Source organism: Coturnix japonica, chromosome 4 (genome assembly GCF_054131305.1).
Source record: "Coturnix japonica strain WE chromosome 4, WE-NBRP24, whole genome shotgun sequence".
In the NCBI taxonomy this organism is placed as follows: Eukaryota; Metazoa; Chordata; class Aves; order Galliformes; family Phasianidae; genus Coturnix; species Coturnix japonica.
This window is the reverse complement of record NC_140666.1, coordinates 11,935,212-11,951,449: the sequence shown is the minus strand read 5'-3', so window position 1 is coordinate 11,951,449 and position 16,238 is coordinate 11,935,212. Positions and strand designations below refer to the sequence as shown.

Here is a 16,238-nt window from a genome sequence, read left to right as displayed (position 1 = left end):
ATACTTATCTCTTTTCCTCATGGGCCGTTGTTCTGAGCTAATGCATCCTGTGATTCTCCAGCACCATGGTGACACCGGAGCAAAGGGATAGAAGTCCCTGTGTGTTTAGGTTTGCTGCTGGAGGGAAAAGTGGGGTTCATTGCTCCTCCCCTCCATTCCCTGGGAGCACAGGGGAGAACCATGGGATGCTTTTTGGCTGCTGATGTGAAGCATCTGGGGCCAATCTGGAGCCAACTCTCCATTCCCAGCACAGTGAGGCTGAGCTTACCAAATATTGTGTGCTCACTGCTGCCCTGGGCACCTCCCAACCTGAAAAGCTGCTCGTTTACCAGTGTTGGGGCTTCCCAGGCACAGTTGGTTGCAGCTCTTCCCCAGCCTTACAGTTATGTCCATAGGTGATAAAATCTGTTAGATTCAGGGTGAGTTGCAATGTTATATATCAACGTTCTGCTTCCCTCCAGGTGACCTCCGAACAGATGCCTGCCTCTCACAAATTAGCAGTGCTTCTCTTTGAGGAACAATTTGCAGTATTAGCAAATCAAATTCTCTGTGGGCAGCTCTTTATGGGAATTAACCTCACCTAGCAGGAGCCGGGAGCGCTGGGCATCCGGCCTGGTGTAATTGAGTTTGACTTCTGTGGGAGACGTGCTGGGGATGATGGATGGGTGAGGGAGACCCACGCCAGCTTTGTGCCCCATCTACTGAAAATTAAAACCCACTAACACAGAGGTCAGGTGGCTTTGGAGCTGTAAAGCTGTGCAGAGGAGGGGAGCTGTGTGCCTCTCATCCCATGTGTTGCAGGTGAGGAAAAAGAAAGAAACCCAAACTCTTTGGCTTCAAAAGACGAAAGTAATGTGCTCTGATAAATGAGCTCTGTTGTTTAATTCGGGAGTATGAGCAGCATATGGGAAGAGTGGGGAGGATGCTGGTCGTCTCTGTGCTGTTGGTCAATTCTGATTGTGGGCTTCTGGGCACTAACCACACAATTGCTTCTCTTTTTAGTACCGTATGCAGCATCCCTGCTGCAGGGTTTGGTTTCATTTTATTTGCTTTCCCACTGGACACAATACAGATCTCATCTGTCCCCCTGCCCTATTCAAAGGGAACTTCCATAGAGTCATAAAGGTTAGAAAACACCACTGAGATCACAGAGTCCGACCATCAACCCATCCCCACCATGCCCACTAACCGCGTCCCTCAGTGCCACTTCTAAATGTCTTTCACTGTGTCCATCCTCACCTGCAGTGTAACTGGGTTGCACAATTGTGCTGTTAGACCAGCAAGCCCCCGGTTGGGCCCCTGTGGGGAAGCAATCTTCCAGAAGTGGAATGCTCTCAAGTTTCTCCTCCTCCCCCATCTCCATCCAACACATTGGGATGTGGAATTACCTCCCGTTCATTGCAGAAGCCCATCGGTGTGTTCGACTGCTGTTGTCACCTGGCTGAGCCTGACCTAGATGCAAGCTGACGTGCTTGAGCAAATTCCTAGGGTAGCCTTAGATTTGTTGGGAGAGTGGACTGTCCTGGCATGTCCCCTGGAAGTCACAGCTCTGCTTCCTCAGCTTTGTGCCAAAATGGTGTTATCTTCCACCTCAACAGGAGATTGAGGTGTCCCTGGGTTGTGTGCTCCCTGTGTGTAGGCTGCAGGTTTTTCCCTCTCTGTAGCCCCTTTTGCTTCAGCCTCATTTCTTAAGGGAAATGGGAAAAGGTTGCTTAGTCCCTCCCCCAGTGACCGATCTGCTAATGGGTGTAATGTTGAGTGAGTGCTTGGCTTTCAGCTTTGCGATGCAAGTCCCCCAGCTCAGAGCTCCATCAGGCCGGGCTCAGGTTTCCAGGCTGAAGGCATGGCAGCTGCCAGCACTGACCTCCACTCTTCCCCTGCCTCTGCCAGCAATTAAACAGCCTCAGTCCTCCAGTGGGGATCAATACTCCTCTGCTTGGCACCAGCAGAGCCAGAGCTCAGTGCAGTCCTTGTGGAGGTGCTGTCTGCTGGGATCTGTTGGAGTTAAGTCATCCTTTTCCTGTCCAGGATCATGTAGAGCTGTTGTGCTCAGCCACTGGTGTGTTTGCACAAAGTCATCTTCCTGATGGAGCAGACAGCTGAACGCACAGGGAGCCGTGGGTCTGGGAAACAGCTGTGTGCAGGGAGATACCAGGAGCAAAGGGCTGTCACACACCTCGGATTCCTGATGGCCAGCCTGCTTTCTGAGTTGCCTGTGAGCTGCTTTTGTTCTGTGCTGCGTGGGCGCCCAGCTCAGCTCTGTTAGAAAGTTGTACTTGCAATGAGCACAACTCTGCAAGACAGAGGAGTGACGCGCAGCCAAGGCTGAGCTCTACCTGCAGACATGCTGTCTGGGGCTCTGAAGCACGAGCTTCAAGGAATGGGCAGGAGCTCCACACCCCCTCATTAAGGCAGCAGAGGGAACCAGCCGTTATGCACAGAGCTAAAAATAATTGCCAGGCTTTTAATCTGCCTCCCAGCTGCAGCAGGAGGATGCTCTGGGTGCTCGATGGCCGAATCCAGCCCTGGCTTGGTGACACATTAAAGCTTGCATGACTTTTTGTAGCTCAATTCAGATAAACTCACAGCAGTGTGGCTGCTTTATGGGAGCTGCTGTGATTTCAAACTTGGATGAGCGTGGCTTGGGGCTGACCCAGAAGCTGGTGTTCCCAAAAGGAATGGTGCCTTTTCTGGTAGAACTTTAACAGCGAAACTGAAGAAGAGGAGGAGAAGTGCTCAAAACATCTGAGATTGACCCCATGTCTCGAAAGCAGGATTCAGCTGGGGGCGTACAGCGTGGCATAAAGCACGGCCCTGACCTTCTAGAGGATGCTGTGCTCAATCCAGGCAAGGCAGGAGCCTTGTGTGGGGCATCCCATAAGCACATGGTGCTGCAGGGAGCCCAGGCACTGCCACCTCTCCGCAGAGCCAAGCGAGCAGCTCTGTGCAGCTGCCTTCAGCTGCTCTCCTTCGACTTCTTTGACAGCTCCTGATGGAGAGACTTGCCTGGCTGAGGCCGTCAGCCCCCCAGAGTGACTGTGCTCCGTTACAGCACCGTTTCTTCCACCAACGTACACATTTTATTCATTCCTTTGTTTTTACAACCGCAGCCGGGAGGGGCTCTTTGTCACTGCCTGTGACCAAAGAGCACAAAAGGAGAGAAGCTGAGCATATGAGCTATGATAAGATGCTCGGTACATCCATCTTGGCTTGGGATTTGTTTCCATTTGTGCATGAACCCCCCACTGATTGCTATGATGACCTCAGAGCATGGGTTTGTGGCCAACTCACTCTGCCAGCAGCACCCCATGGCCCCATCCAGAAGCACGGTCTTTGTACAGAGGGGTAAGCACAGCTTTGCTCAGTAGCACTGATTTATCCTTGCTTAAGAATCGAGTCATTAGTTTAGTGCAGGGTCCCAACAAACTGGGTCCAAGGGTGAGAAGTCCTTGCAGGTGCTGAAGAAGGGGTTTGGGTTTGCCATGTCCCTGTATCCCCACACTTTGCAGTGATACTCCTAGGCCAAAAGTACCTTTCCTCTGGGCCATGCACCAAGGCTTTGGCTCTCCTGGTGTGTTTACATCCCCAGTCAAAGCTCAGGGTGCCAGGTGAGCCCATGGGCACGTGGCTGTGCTGATGGCTGTGTCCTTGCTCCAGACAGCAGGTGCTGCCGTGTCTGGCTGCTGTTGCCTTCCTGGGCTCCTCAGCTTTATTTGGTTTGGTGAGTTTATTGTGCTTCCTACTTCATTTATAAGCTCGAGTGCCCTAGATGAGAAGGGGAATGGCGACTCTCTGCGTTTCCTTTTCCCTTGTGCTACTGGATGCGTTCGGTGCCTGTGATTCACTTTCAAGTCCATCCAGAGACAATTTTCTGTAAAACATTGACATCTAGTGGCTTTTCTGCTGAAGGGAACGGCACAGATCAGAGGCTGGGCTGTGGGGTGGCCACTTTTGGTATCACTTGGAGAGCAAACCAACATCCCATTTCTTGTTTCCGCAGCACCAAGGATGTGGCCATCACTGTGTTTGGCATGCCTGTCCTGGAGGAGTGGGCTTCCCAAGCAGGGCAGTTACTTATTGAGCCACTTTAATTCAGTTTACTTAAACAAATTGCTCTTATCCTGGTGGGGTGTCCCATATCTCCTGGCTACCATGTCATACAAGTTTCCTGTGTGCCACTTTGCACTAAACAAAAGCCACTGCTTCCCTTGGGCATTTCTTCTGTTACAAAATGCTGTAAAAGACCAATAAGATCCCCAGCCCACCCCCACCATACCCTTTAATACATCCCTCAGTGCCACGTTTCCTCTGTTCTTGATCACCTCCAGGAACAGTGACTCCATCACTTCCCTTGGGAAGATTGTCCCAGGTTTCTGGTGATGTGGGCCATCCATTTGCCTTGTGTTTGAGTAGCACAGAACTCACCGCTCTGCCTCTCTCCCCTCTGCAGGAATTTCTACTACATCACCATCCTGCGTGACCCCGTCTCCCGGTACCTGAGCGAATGGCGGCACGTGCAGCGGGGAGCCACGTGGAAGGCGTCCCTGCATGTCTGCGATGGGCGCTCGCCGACCACCGAGGAGCTGCCCAGCTGCTACACAGGGGACGACTGGTCGGGCTGCTCCCTGCAGGAGTTCATGGATTGCCCTTACAACCTCGCCAACAACCGCCAGGTCCGCATGCTGTCCGACCTCAGCCTGGTGGGATGCTACAACCTGTCGGTCATGCCGGAGGAGCAGAGAAACAAGGTTCTGCTGGACAGTGCCAAGGAGAACCTGAAGCGCATGGCCTTCTTCGGCCTTACCGAGTTTCAAAGGAAGACTCAGTATCTCTTTGAGAAGACTTTTAACATGAACTTCATCTCGCCGTTCACGCAGTACAATAGCACAAGGGCCTCCAGCGTGGAGATAGACGAGCAGACTCAGCAGCGCATCGAGGCCCTCAATTTTTTAGACATGGAATTGTACGATTATGCAAAAGACCTGTTTTTGCAGCGCTACCAGTACATGAGGCAGAAGGAGCACCAGGAGGCGCGGCGGAAACGCCAGGAGCAGCGCAAGATCCTGCGGGCAAAGCAGGCACACCTGCGGGAGCAGGGAGAGAACAGCTCCAGCAGTGACTACCTGGGGAACGTGGAGCGCTGGCGGTAGGGAAACGCTCTCAGGACACCGAAAGCAAAGCGGAACCCAGCGCCCACGTGGGAACCGGCCATGGTCCGGATGGAAGATGCTTCTGGAAGCAAAAAGAGGTTAAAACGTTGCCTTTGCAGTTGCCTTTGCAGTAAATGTCGTACTGTACGTGGAACACTTAATCCTAGTGTGTAATTAAATTGTCCTTTTTAGGTTCGTTGGATTATTTATGGGGTACGGGAGCCAAGTAAGCTCATCGGAAATGGTTGCTTGGACGTTCATTTAAAACAACAACAACAAAAAAAATCCTTAAATTAGTTATGAGTACAAAACGGGATGCTGGCAAATGTTGATGATGCTCTGCTGAAATCGATCTGGGAAGCAATCTCATTTCCTAACAGTGAGCATTTTGCATACTCTCACAATGCAGTATACAAGCAAAACCTTTTCCTTTCGATTTTGTCTTAGTTTTCTTTAATAAGGGGCTTTCAAAGGGCACCAACTGATTGTGGTATTTACCGAGTTAACGAGTGGACAACGAGGAGAGCATTGAAGGTCTGGGAAAAAATACCGACCGGTTTTATGTAAGATATTGGCTTTTAAAAGGGTCTAGAAGTAATTTCTCTTGTCATACAAATATTCAGCATTTTAAACTGTTGTCTACCTGCCGCTGTTCAGAGTTTTCAGCTCTGTCCGTCTCATACTGAAAACACAAAACACTGTTCTGAGCTCAGTGCCAATGTTAAAGGCACAGCCTCTGGAGCCTGCAGGGCACTGTGATTTTAGCCATTCTGGAGGAGTTACATCCTCGTGTTTCATAAAGCCTTTTCCAAATTACGGTCTTGTGACAGTATCTGACTGTAAGTCCTTCTTGCCCATTAGAGTACATAATGCTGAGCTTATCATTCTGTAATAACTGGTGATATAAACTAGATGAGATCGTGTCGCGGCTCTTTGTACGGCGTCTGTGAGAAGTCATAAAGCTCTCTAATCCCAGCAATATTATAAAGAGAATCGCTCGACTGAAGAAGTAGATTTAAACTTGAATTAGGATTTACTTCCAGTAAATCTTTGCTACGCAGTGTAAAAATAGGGCTTTTTTTTTTTTTTCTACGCTCTCGAGCCCTTCTTAGTGCTGACAGGTTAGAGATGGCTGGAACGATGGGAAGAAGTATTCCATAGCCATAGCTGCGCAGGATGGCGGGGCGGGATGCGGGCACTGCTGGTGCGGGAGGTGAGGGGCTCCTGTAATCTCTATGCAAAAAACAAGCCAACGAAACAAAAAGAAGAAAGCCACCTCTGTGAGACTTTGGCTCCCGAGTCAGCGCGGTCGCGGGCCCTGCAGGTGGGCTGCAGCGCTCTCAAGCTTTGCACCATCTCAGTCCTCGTGTGCATGGTGCTTCTCAGCTCTCCTTCACTGTCTCCTTCTCCTGCCTGTAATAGCAGATAAGCAGAGAGGGGCACGGAGTGAGGACAGAGGCTGTAGGAGCGTGGCCCATCTCTGTGCCCTGTGCCACAGCATGAAGAGCTGGGCACAGGAGAGTGCCGCGCCACCTACAGCAGTTCTTTGGGTTTGCTTTTTCAATTATCACCGTTTTAATGAGGATCACGGTTGCCAATACGAAGGCTCGGTTGGATTTTGGGTTTGGCAGGAGGGAACTAAGTCGCTCTTTGAAACAAAAGGCGCTGCTGTAAACGGGGCTGAATCAGGAACGAGCTGAGGGCCCATTGCAGAAGGTGCGTTTTGTTATCCTGCTGTGGTGTGCATGGTTTACAGCGACTAGTTGCATTTCCTTTGTGTATACTGTCAGTTGTATATAGAGGATGTACCAATATAAGGATGCCGTTTTGTCATGATCATATCCAATTCTGCTGATTCCCACTGTAGATGCTGTCTTACCGTGTAGATTTACAATCCACTGACTTTGATTGTGTAATTTAACAATAGAACTGATAAATAAAATTTAACTGCAGTCTTCTGATTTCACTGTGATTATTTCCTTATCTGAAGGTGTGCTGGGAACGACGCAGTTCACATTGAGGGCTGATTTTGACACAAATGCAATAGCTCTTGACAGGCAAATATGTGAATTTATAAGCATGGCTTTTCTGACGTGTGTCTGAAACTGCAGCCTCCGAGGGCAGAGCTGCTCTGAGCTCTCTCTGAGAGAGCCATGTGGGAACTGCGGGAGCCTGGCTCAGCCACGCACGGACCCAAACTGCCAAGGACCGCTTCCAAGTGGGTGATGGACTTCAACCTCCTTGCATTCAGTGCCCCTACTCTGCTGAGCTGTGGGTTTCTCACTCCTCCCTTACGGCACAGCTCCCAAACTGCCCCATGGAACTCAGCTCTGTGTTTCCTCAAGGTCTCCCCCCATCCCAGCAGCTTCATCAAGAGGGAACGTTGTCTCTTCTGTTGTACAGAAAGCAGCATAGAACGTCTGAAGTGGGACCATGGAGTCCAGCATTCAGGGGCTCTGAGCAGGTAGGTGGATGGTCCTACATCATGCTGGAGATGTGTGCTCTGTAGGGAGAAACTGGGAATTTCCCCTCTGGGCATGGCAAGCTGGGAAGCGTATTAATAGACATCATTACATTAGAATAATTGCTGTGGAATCAGCAAGCGTGTACATAATCTTTAATGCCTGGGAAAACTCACACAGTTTCAAAATAATTAAAAGTGGGATTAATCTCGAAGCCATACAATGCCTGCCTAATTACTGATGGATAAAGCAGCTGGAATGGCCACAGCACCCTCAGCTTCTTGTTCCCTGTGAAGCCAAACCTCACAGAAACGGGACAGGGTGGAGGCCAGATCCTGCACAGGGCTCTGAGGCTCAGCATAGGGTTCTGCAGCAGCAGTAGGATGAGCCCAGAGCCCCTCAGAGCACTGGCCTCCTGCACAGCCATCCTCTTGTACAAACACAAAATCAATGCAGCTTTGCTGTCGTAGGGCTGTGCCGGCACAGTTCATGGCAGCTGGGGCTGCTCTGCCACAGGAGGAAGCAACAACCCCACAGTGCTGAGCACCACACTGTGTGCCCTGCCTGCTATGCACACCATCAGGTCACCTCCCGTAATGGGGCAGGCACAAATCTACATCATTGGCGCCTTTTTGCCTTTTCCTGAGGTCTGCTTCGGGTTGAAGGTTGATGTCAGGGGCTCCTTTTCCCCATTCCCAGCACTGGTGGTGCAGTCATACAGTGAGGATGACCTGTGCTGCTGCTGCTCTGGACAGCACGTTTACTGCTGCCATAGCCCCATTTGATGTCATCCCCAGAGGTTTTTATGGACACGTTATTTTCATTCAGTAGAAAAATGTCTTCCCCTGTCTGACACGCTGCTCCTTTTAGGCATAAGGAATGGCAACAGCAGTGAAGAATCATAAATCTCTCTCAGACCTGCGCACACAGCTGTGCCACAGGCAGATCTGTGATGATCTATTTCCAACTCAGTGGGAGGTTGTTGTCCTCCCCAGGATGGGAACCAACCGGTGCATGGCACAGCTGTGTGGGACCACAGACAGATCCTGGTGGGACCATGGTGTGCAGCCAGAGTGCGTATCTCCACAACCTCCCTGGAGCAGGGGAGCAGGAGGGGCTCTGGATCCCTATTTAATTCCTTTGGCTCCTTTCAGGCAGATGGCTTAAGTCATTGCTGAGTCCTTTCCCTGCTTGGTTGGGTCTTCCTCAACTCAGATGACTTTTTATTTTCCCTTTCCTCTTTCTCATGGCTGACAGAAAGCTGCGTGGCTCCTGAGTGCACAGAGCGCTGCTGCAGAGCTGTGGCTGCTCTTGGCCCTTTGGGGATGTTACTGCCCATCTGGAAGGAGTCGCGCCGGCTCTGTGTCAAGCATCACATTGATCTGAAAATTACTTTGATGTCTCTTTAAGGCAGCGCAATTTGTGGCCCTCTGCGTTTGTCAAAGCTCATCTCTCTCTCTCCCTTCCCCATCGCAGGGCGGAGGGTTGGCATTATCTGGTATTGCTGCATTGATTTGCTACAAGCAGAGAATTGTGTTATGGATGGGGGGGGGAGGGGGGGGGGGAGAAGGAAACTCAGAATGGAAGCATCAAACTCCCAAATTGCTCCAGTGAGTCTGGAACTGTGCCCTGACCCTAACCCCAAAGGAGCCTGTTTGACCCCACTGCTGTTCTGTCCCAAAGCTGCAGAGGCAACATTAGAAATGAAGATGTAAAGGTGACTCATCCTGTCACCTTTCCTCCAGGATAACTACAGTCTCTGTGTCTGTACGCTCAGCTGTTAATACTGTAAATGAAGAACGATGTTTTCCAGCTTCCTGAATCATTGCTGTCAGTAGAACAAGCAGCCCCAGCGAGCTGCCAAGGATAGAGACGAAAGAAATCATTAATTTTACATTGCTGCTTCGCACAGAGGGGAAGGGATTGCACCTGCACCTTAATGGAGCTATAAAATGGTTGGGTTAGAAGGGACCACAGAGCGCACCCAGTCCCACCCCTGCCATGGGCTGGCTGACCCCACAGCTCAGGCTGCCCAGGGCCCATCCATGGCCTCGGGTACCTCCAGACATGGGGCATCCACAGCTCTGGGCAGCAGTGCTGGGCTTCCCTGCCCTCAGAGCCCTCTCCATTTCCATTTCCATCCTTCAGCTGCCAGCACTGGGTGCAGAGCAGGGGCTGCTCCTTGCTCTTCATTTACCCGAAGGCTCTTTCCAGTACAGTCACGCCTTTGGGTTTAGAATATATGCAAAGATTAAAAAAAAAATTACAGGGAAAAAAAAAACCAACAACATTTGTTGAAGAGATTTATTGTATTTGTTGGCCAAGTTCTGTTTAGTATTCAGAACTGCAGGAAAGCAGGGACCTTAATGTTTACATCCGTACTAATTTAGGCTTTAATTTAGGCAGCGTAATGCAATCTGTCATCCTCTGGATTTTAATAGCTTTTGTATTATTTTGCTCCACGGCTTCTTGGAAATGTGAGCTGCTTTGCTGTGTGACTCCTCAGACCAACAAAGGAGCTATTTACTTAACACACAGGGCTCAGGCCCCTTCCCTGAGCTTGACAAGGCTGTGTGTGTTCATATGCATCATTAATAACTGCGCTTTGCCACCCATCTATTCCCGAGTGTCTCCGTTCTCCTTGACCGAGAAATGCCGCCTCTCCGAGATCTAATGGAAAGTTCAGCCTTTTTAATTTATTTTCTTAGATTAGACTCAGAAAATAACCTGATTGTAATAATACGTAGATCAGTCCCCGAGGAAGACAGGAATAAAAGTAAAAGTGATAGGTGAAAATTAGGCCAAAGCTTCTATTACGGAGGAATCTTTCTGACCCCTGAGCTTTCAGTTCCCATCTGCAGGATGGTGAGCACACAGCACACAGCCGTCAGCCGTTCCATTTTCCAGCACAGAAATGATGGATTTTCTCCCAGAGCGAGCGTTTTCTCTGGAAGTCCAAGCCAAGTGACCATCGTATTTAGATCCATTTCGAGTTGCATCAAATCCATCCTTTGGAAGGGATGTTCCGGGCTGTGCACGCTAGAGGGAGCCCCGGCAAAGCCAATGCAGCAGCTGTGCGCCCTGCGCCCTGCGCTCCGCTCCCCTCGGATGTCAGGAGCGCGCCCCAGTAGGGCAGCATGGCACTCCGGGGCAGCAGTTCTCTTAGTAGGGGTCATAGGGATGTTTGTCAGAGTGTCGGATGGGAAAAAAGCCTTTTGTTTCCAAAATGTTGCATTTTGAGCTCCCTGCTTGAAGTTATCTGTGCTCCTGCTCTGCACCAGCATGTTGGGAACGCTCTGATACAGCCGAGCAGGACGGATTGCCCCCTCTGCATGTGCACAGCACGCAGTTAAAACCTTTGGGTCTGATGTTGAAGCACTGGGACTGACAGTCTTGGGTTCCTTCAGCTGTGTGTCACGGCCAAAGGGTGATGGCAGAAAGGCACACACCTATGGAAGGAGCACACACTTCTCATTAGGAGGTGATGGTAACATCACAGCTGCAGCCTCAAGGAGGTCAAAGCACCACTGCACCACGCACCAGGACCCGCTATCCACAGTGTCAGCTTGCAGCTGTGTTAGCAGCACGGAGGTGTAGGAACACAGCCCGTGCTGGTTATCCGTAGTCATTACAGTGCTGTGTATGTGAGGCCTGAATGACAGCACTCGCGGGCTGTTTGCTGAGCTGTGCTCCAGCACAAGGGCAGCTTTGTTGCAGTTTGATGAGCTGTCTGTGCCGCAGCGCGGGGAAGGGCTGCCTTTTTGTCTGCAAGGAAGCAGCACTTCTGGTAAGGCAGAAACATTTCCCTCTGAACGGCGCAAGAAGAAAAGCCGAGCGCTGGTCTTGTCAAGGGCTGTTCCACTGATAAAACAGAGAACGGGACGGAAGTTTTCTCTTGTCTAGCACGATTATTCTCAGCAAAGAGTAGACATCTCCCGTTTATTTATTTCCTCCTGCCTCCCAGCTGTGTCAGGCAATGGCTCTAAGTTGTGCCAGAGGAGGTTCAGCTTGGAGATCAGGTAAAATTTCATCTCAGTAAGAGCGGTGCTGCAGTGGCACAGGGCTGCTCAAGGAGTGCTGGGGTCACCATGCCTAGAGGTGCTCCTCAATTGCGGGGATGTGACACAGAGGGATGCAGTGATGGGCATGGTGGGGTTGGCTGGGGCTGGATTTGGGGATCTTAGAGGTCTTTTCCAACCCTAATGATTGTGATTTTATAAAATTAGGAGCTCCAGCAATAGTCTGGGGGTGAAATGGTGTGAAGGGTCTCCAGCCGCACCATGACACAGTAGCTGGTGCAGGGCTCACCCAGCTGGGTGAGCACAGGGCTGCATTTCAGGGACGGAGGGTTGGAGCATCATGGTGCAGGAATGTGTGGCATTTCACAACCCTTCCCGGCCCTCCTGTTCTCCCACAGGGATTAGCGCACCTTTTGTGAATCAGGAAAATAATGTTAGCTGAGTAATGCTTCAACAAAGCATCTCTGTGTGTCCCTGCGCCCTGAGGGGAGCACTCAGGTTACACTGCCCAGCCGCACCAAGAGGTGGGGTTAGGGCAGCCATCGGCTTCTGAGGGAGCCCACCATGTGCTTGTGCATGGGCCAGTGATGCCAGAGGAATAAATGGGGATCTCTCTGGAAAAAGGAAGATCCTCTTCAGCATCAGCCCTATTCTGAGCCCACCAGTGAGCCATTCTGGTTCAGCCCAACAGTGCTGCAATCCAGAGGGACGCTCCAGGGATGGCTCTCATTGGAGATTCCCTGCACTCTGGGTACCATTGGGAAACCATTTTTTCTCCTTCTTGATGCATTTTAGGTTCTCCAAAACCACAGCTCAGCACCGAGAGCCAGAGCAGTTTTCTGTGTTGTTCCCCACTGCCACGGTGGGTTTAGTTATGAAAAAAGGCATTGAGGCAGGAGCGGCTCTGCAGCACGACGCAGCAACTGAAAGTAGGAGCTCAGCTTTTATGGCTCTCATACCGACATTTCCTGCTCAGCCGAGGAGCAGCAGCTGTTCTCCCAGTTTACAACACACCAACAGAGCACATTGTTTTCTGATTTGCCTTTTTTATTACAGCAGCTATTGGATGAGGAGCTATGGAAAAACAGCAGGGGAAGAGCAGCCCAGCTGGTTCACCCTCGGGACTTGGGGCACCGCATCAGCACCACTGTGTGGGGTAGGGAAGGGGCTGCAGCACATGCCCCCAGGGACAGAGCAGCCTTGGGATGGGGTACACAGGTGTATGGCAGCCTGTGGGTCTCTGGGGATGCTCCACGAGCTGGGCAGGGGCCTGCTCTGTGCAGCCGATGGGAGCACAGCCATCCAAAGGGACTTCTTTCAATACATCAGTGTGAGGGAGCAGGCAGCTGAGTAGGCAGTGGCCATCTTAACCAGGCGGTAATGCCTTTGTCTCTCTCTCTTTGTTTTTTCACCACACCTGCAAATGGCTGAACTGATTTCTCCCACTCTATGGCAGTTGCTCATGGGGCAATTGCTTCTTCAGCTAATCCTCCAGCAGCACACAGAGGATTCTGCAAGAGCCTCCTCAAGGTCACCCATCCCACCCATGTGCTCTCATGGTGGAGCAGGGCGCAGGGGCTGCTCCCCAGGGCTGCTGTCTGCATTCTGGTGATTGAGTGCTGGTGAATACAAGGAGGCTCTCAGCCCTCACTGGGCTGTGCCAACACGCTGCTTCATTTAGCTCTGCTCACAGCTCATTCCAGCCCTACAACACTGCTATTCCAGCCCTACGACACTGCTATTCCCATCCCAACCTCCTCTGGCACCGGGAGGGCACGGCAGGAACTCTCAGGTGGAAATGAATGTCACTGCAGAGCCAGGGTTGGGTCGCTGCCATGCGTGTGCCCAGGCTGGCTGCAGGCTCCAGCCACGGGGAGCAGCAGTGCCAGCAGGCAGTGAGTCATCCCGCAGCCACGGTATTTGCCAGGCCTGGGTGGGGTTCTTCAGAAATGCCACTTCGTTTCCAGAGAGCCATAAATCACTGCCTTCCCACAAGCCTCCGTTCTGCAGATCCCTGTTTGACAGCCATGATGGGGTTCACAGTTAATTAAAGGAAGAAAAAATAAAGAGGGCATGTGAAAGCAAAGCCCAAATGTCTGGAGCAATTAGCCAAAGAGCAACAACTTTCACTCGTCCTTCAGATGCTGACATGCAGTGTGTGGCCTGGGACTCCTGCCCCGCTGCTGCCCACCCTGGGGCTCTGCTTCCCTCCCCAGACAGCTCAGCAATGTGCCTGGGGACAGTGTGTTCCTCATACAGTGACAGTGCTGCCCGGCTGCTTGCACAGCCATGCCTTCCCCTGACGAGTGGCTGTGTAGGAGAGGGGTGAAGGTGCAAAGCAGCTCATTGCAGAGCCTCAACACCCATCTTGTCTGCTGCTTGTGCCTGGCTACCCACAGCCCTTATTGCCCTCTGGTGTTTTTTGCCTTCACTGTGACATGACTTCTCTTGCAAGTCCAAAGAACAAAGCAGCCCTTCCGTGCACTGAGGCATTTCTTCTCTTCCTAACTCAGTTCTGCAGTGCAGATTTATTAATAAAAAATCTCAACGTCACATGCAGCCCCACGCCGTCACATCTGTCAGTGTCACCACGACGCGAGATGGTGTGTTTGTTCCACCTCTCCATATCTCTTTGCTACAGCCATTGCTGGAAAGGAGAGCTGAAGTCTGTGCCCAGCTGCCAGAAGAAGTTTTGGTTCAAGCTGTAGTACTGTGGTATCTATCGCATGCAGGATCGATATCCAACTGTGACCATTCAAAGCAACTGCTGCCTGTGTGAGGTTGGGTTTTGCAGAGTTTTTGCAGTAGTGTAGTCATTGGAATGTTGTGTAGGAGCCTGGCACAGCAAAGCTGAGTGTCATCACCACTGGTGTGAGAGCTGTGCAAGGTAAAGACGCACCTGGAGCCTCTGTCCTCTGGGAACAACCTTCTGCACAAGGTCTTCAGCAAGGAAATGCAACGCCTTGTTAGAGAGCAAAGAGCAGGGCAGGAGAGCAGGCAAGGCTCTGTGGGGATGTGAGGGTGAATATTCTGCTCCACATGCTTTCTTTCCATGGTTTTCTTGTGGTTTGTCACAGCCCTGATGGAAGCTGCAGCGGGCTTCCTCCCAGATGCTCCTTGTAATGGTGTTTATATATACATATCATCACTGGGATGCAGCTCTGAAGCCCTCGTTCTGCTCAGCACGTGGATTTGTTTCTATGGGGAGCCATGTGCATGCCAGCAGTGCTTCTGCAGGAGGCAGTGGGCCCCGAGGGGACATTAGGGACAGGCAGGAGTGATGCTGCATGTGTCCTAGTGCCCAGGCACTGCTGCTGGCAGCTGTGCTTTGGGCACGGGCTCACAGCACTCCCAGAATGGGACCCAAATGGGTTTGCTGGGAGTGAGCCAACACTGAAGTTAAAGCATGGCTGTTGTGTCAATGGAGAGGGCAGTGACAGCCCTGGACCTGCTAACTGTGCAGGCAGACAGCTGTCCAGGAGGGTGATGCTGGGGATGGCGTGGTGGAGAGGGGGCTGTGAGGGGACTGGAGGCTCCTTCCAGTCCACATGCATGGGTTCTTGTGGCATCACCTGAAGGGATTTAAGGATTGCTGCTGTGTAGATGGACCTTGGGGGAGAAAGGGGAAGATGTGCAGTGTGTTTCTGCCTCTGTCATCACAACTACCTGGCACGGCGTGATGATTTATTTAGTAGTAAGGAGCAAAAGGTCCCTTGCTTTCCACAGCCTGATGAGGTGAGTGCACCGTGGTGCATAAAGACTGCAATAAGAAGGGTGAGAGATCTACCTGCTTCTGCACAAAACCCCATTCATATCCCTCCTCTCCTCTCTAATTCTTGCACAGGAGGTTTGGGAACGTGGATGAGATGTAGGCTGGGTGGCAGCTGTATGGTCCCTTCAGCTCTCCTGCCCTGTCCAGAAGCACATAGGCCCAGTGCATTCCCATCCTTTCTCTCTGCAGCAGGATTTAAGGTGCACCCTCACATTCTTCTCCTGTTCACAGCGCACACCCCTGCTGCACACCCGGCCTCCTGTAGAACCAGGAGCCAAGCAACCCGCTGTGGTGCCACTGCTTTGTGCAAATCCCAGAGCGGGTTAGCTAGAAGTGGGCACTGCCAGCTGCCAAAAATGGGTGCTCAGAGCAGATCCCATCCAGGAGCCTGCCCCACACCAAATACGGGCTGTGGCATGAGTTAAAACGAGGAGCACCAGAAAATAATAGACCTTGCATGAAGAAGAACAATAATAAGCAGCCATAAAACACCTTTCATTTGCAGATCACAGAGGCGTCCCAAGCACTCGTTAACGCGGCCTTGCAGCATCCCTGCCCCATAAGCAGAGCGGGGCGATGGTTATTCTATCTGCTGGCATGTGGCCACATGTCCTTGCAGGCACCTGCAGAGGGAACTGGCTTGCAAAGCTGGTCCTGTTCCACCCCTCGTGGCTGTGCTGCAGGGCTCGCTGTCACCACTGCCAGCAGGGCTCCAGTGTCTGCTTGCCCAGCAGGCAGGGGATGGTGGGCCTGGATGATGAGAGCAGAACTCAGTCAGGATACAATTCACTGATGCCTTGTTTTTTTTCTGTTATTTTCTATGAGCCAATTGTTA

General features: G+C 51.5%; 1 protein-coding gene across 2 annotated transcripts in view; it reads left to right on the top strand.

Moving 5' to 3' along the window:
• Window positions 1-7,111, top strand: part of HS6ST2 (heparan sulfate 6-O-sulfotransferase 2) — a 94,373-nt gene extending 87,262 nt beyond the window's left edge. Inside the window, exons 1-2 of one of the 2 annotated variants that reach the window (XM_085544546.1) lie at window positions 336-3,345; window positions 4,451-7,111. In XM_085544546.1, coding sequence (XP_085400672.1) covers window positions 2,993-3,345; window positions 4,451-5,150 — 1,053 coding nt within the window. In that variant the 5' untranslated portion in view covers window positions 336-2,992 and the 3' untranslated portion in view covers window positions 5,151-7,111. Of the gene's footprint in view, window positions 1-335; window positions 3,346-4,450 lie in introns of those variants that run through there. The other variant, XM_015860409.2, reaches the window with a different exon arrangement.
• Window positions 7,112-16,238: the final 9,127 nt, after the last annotated feature.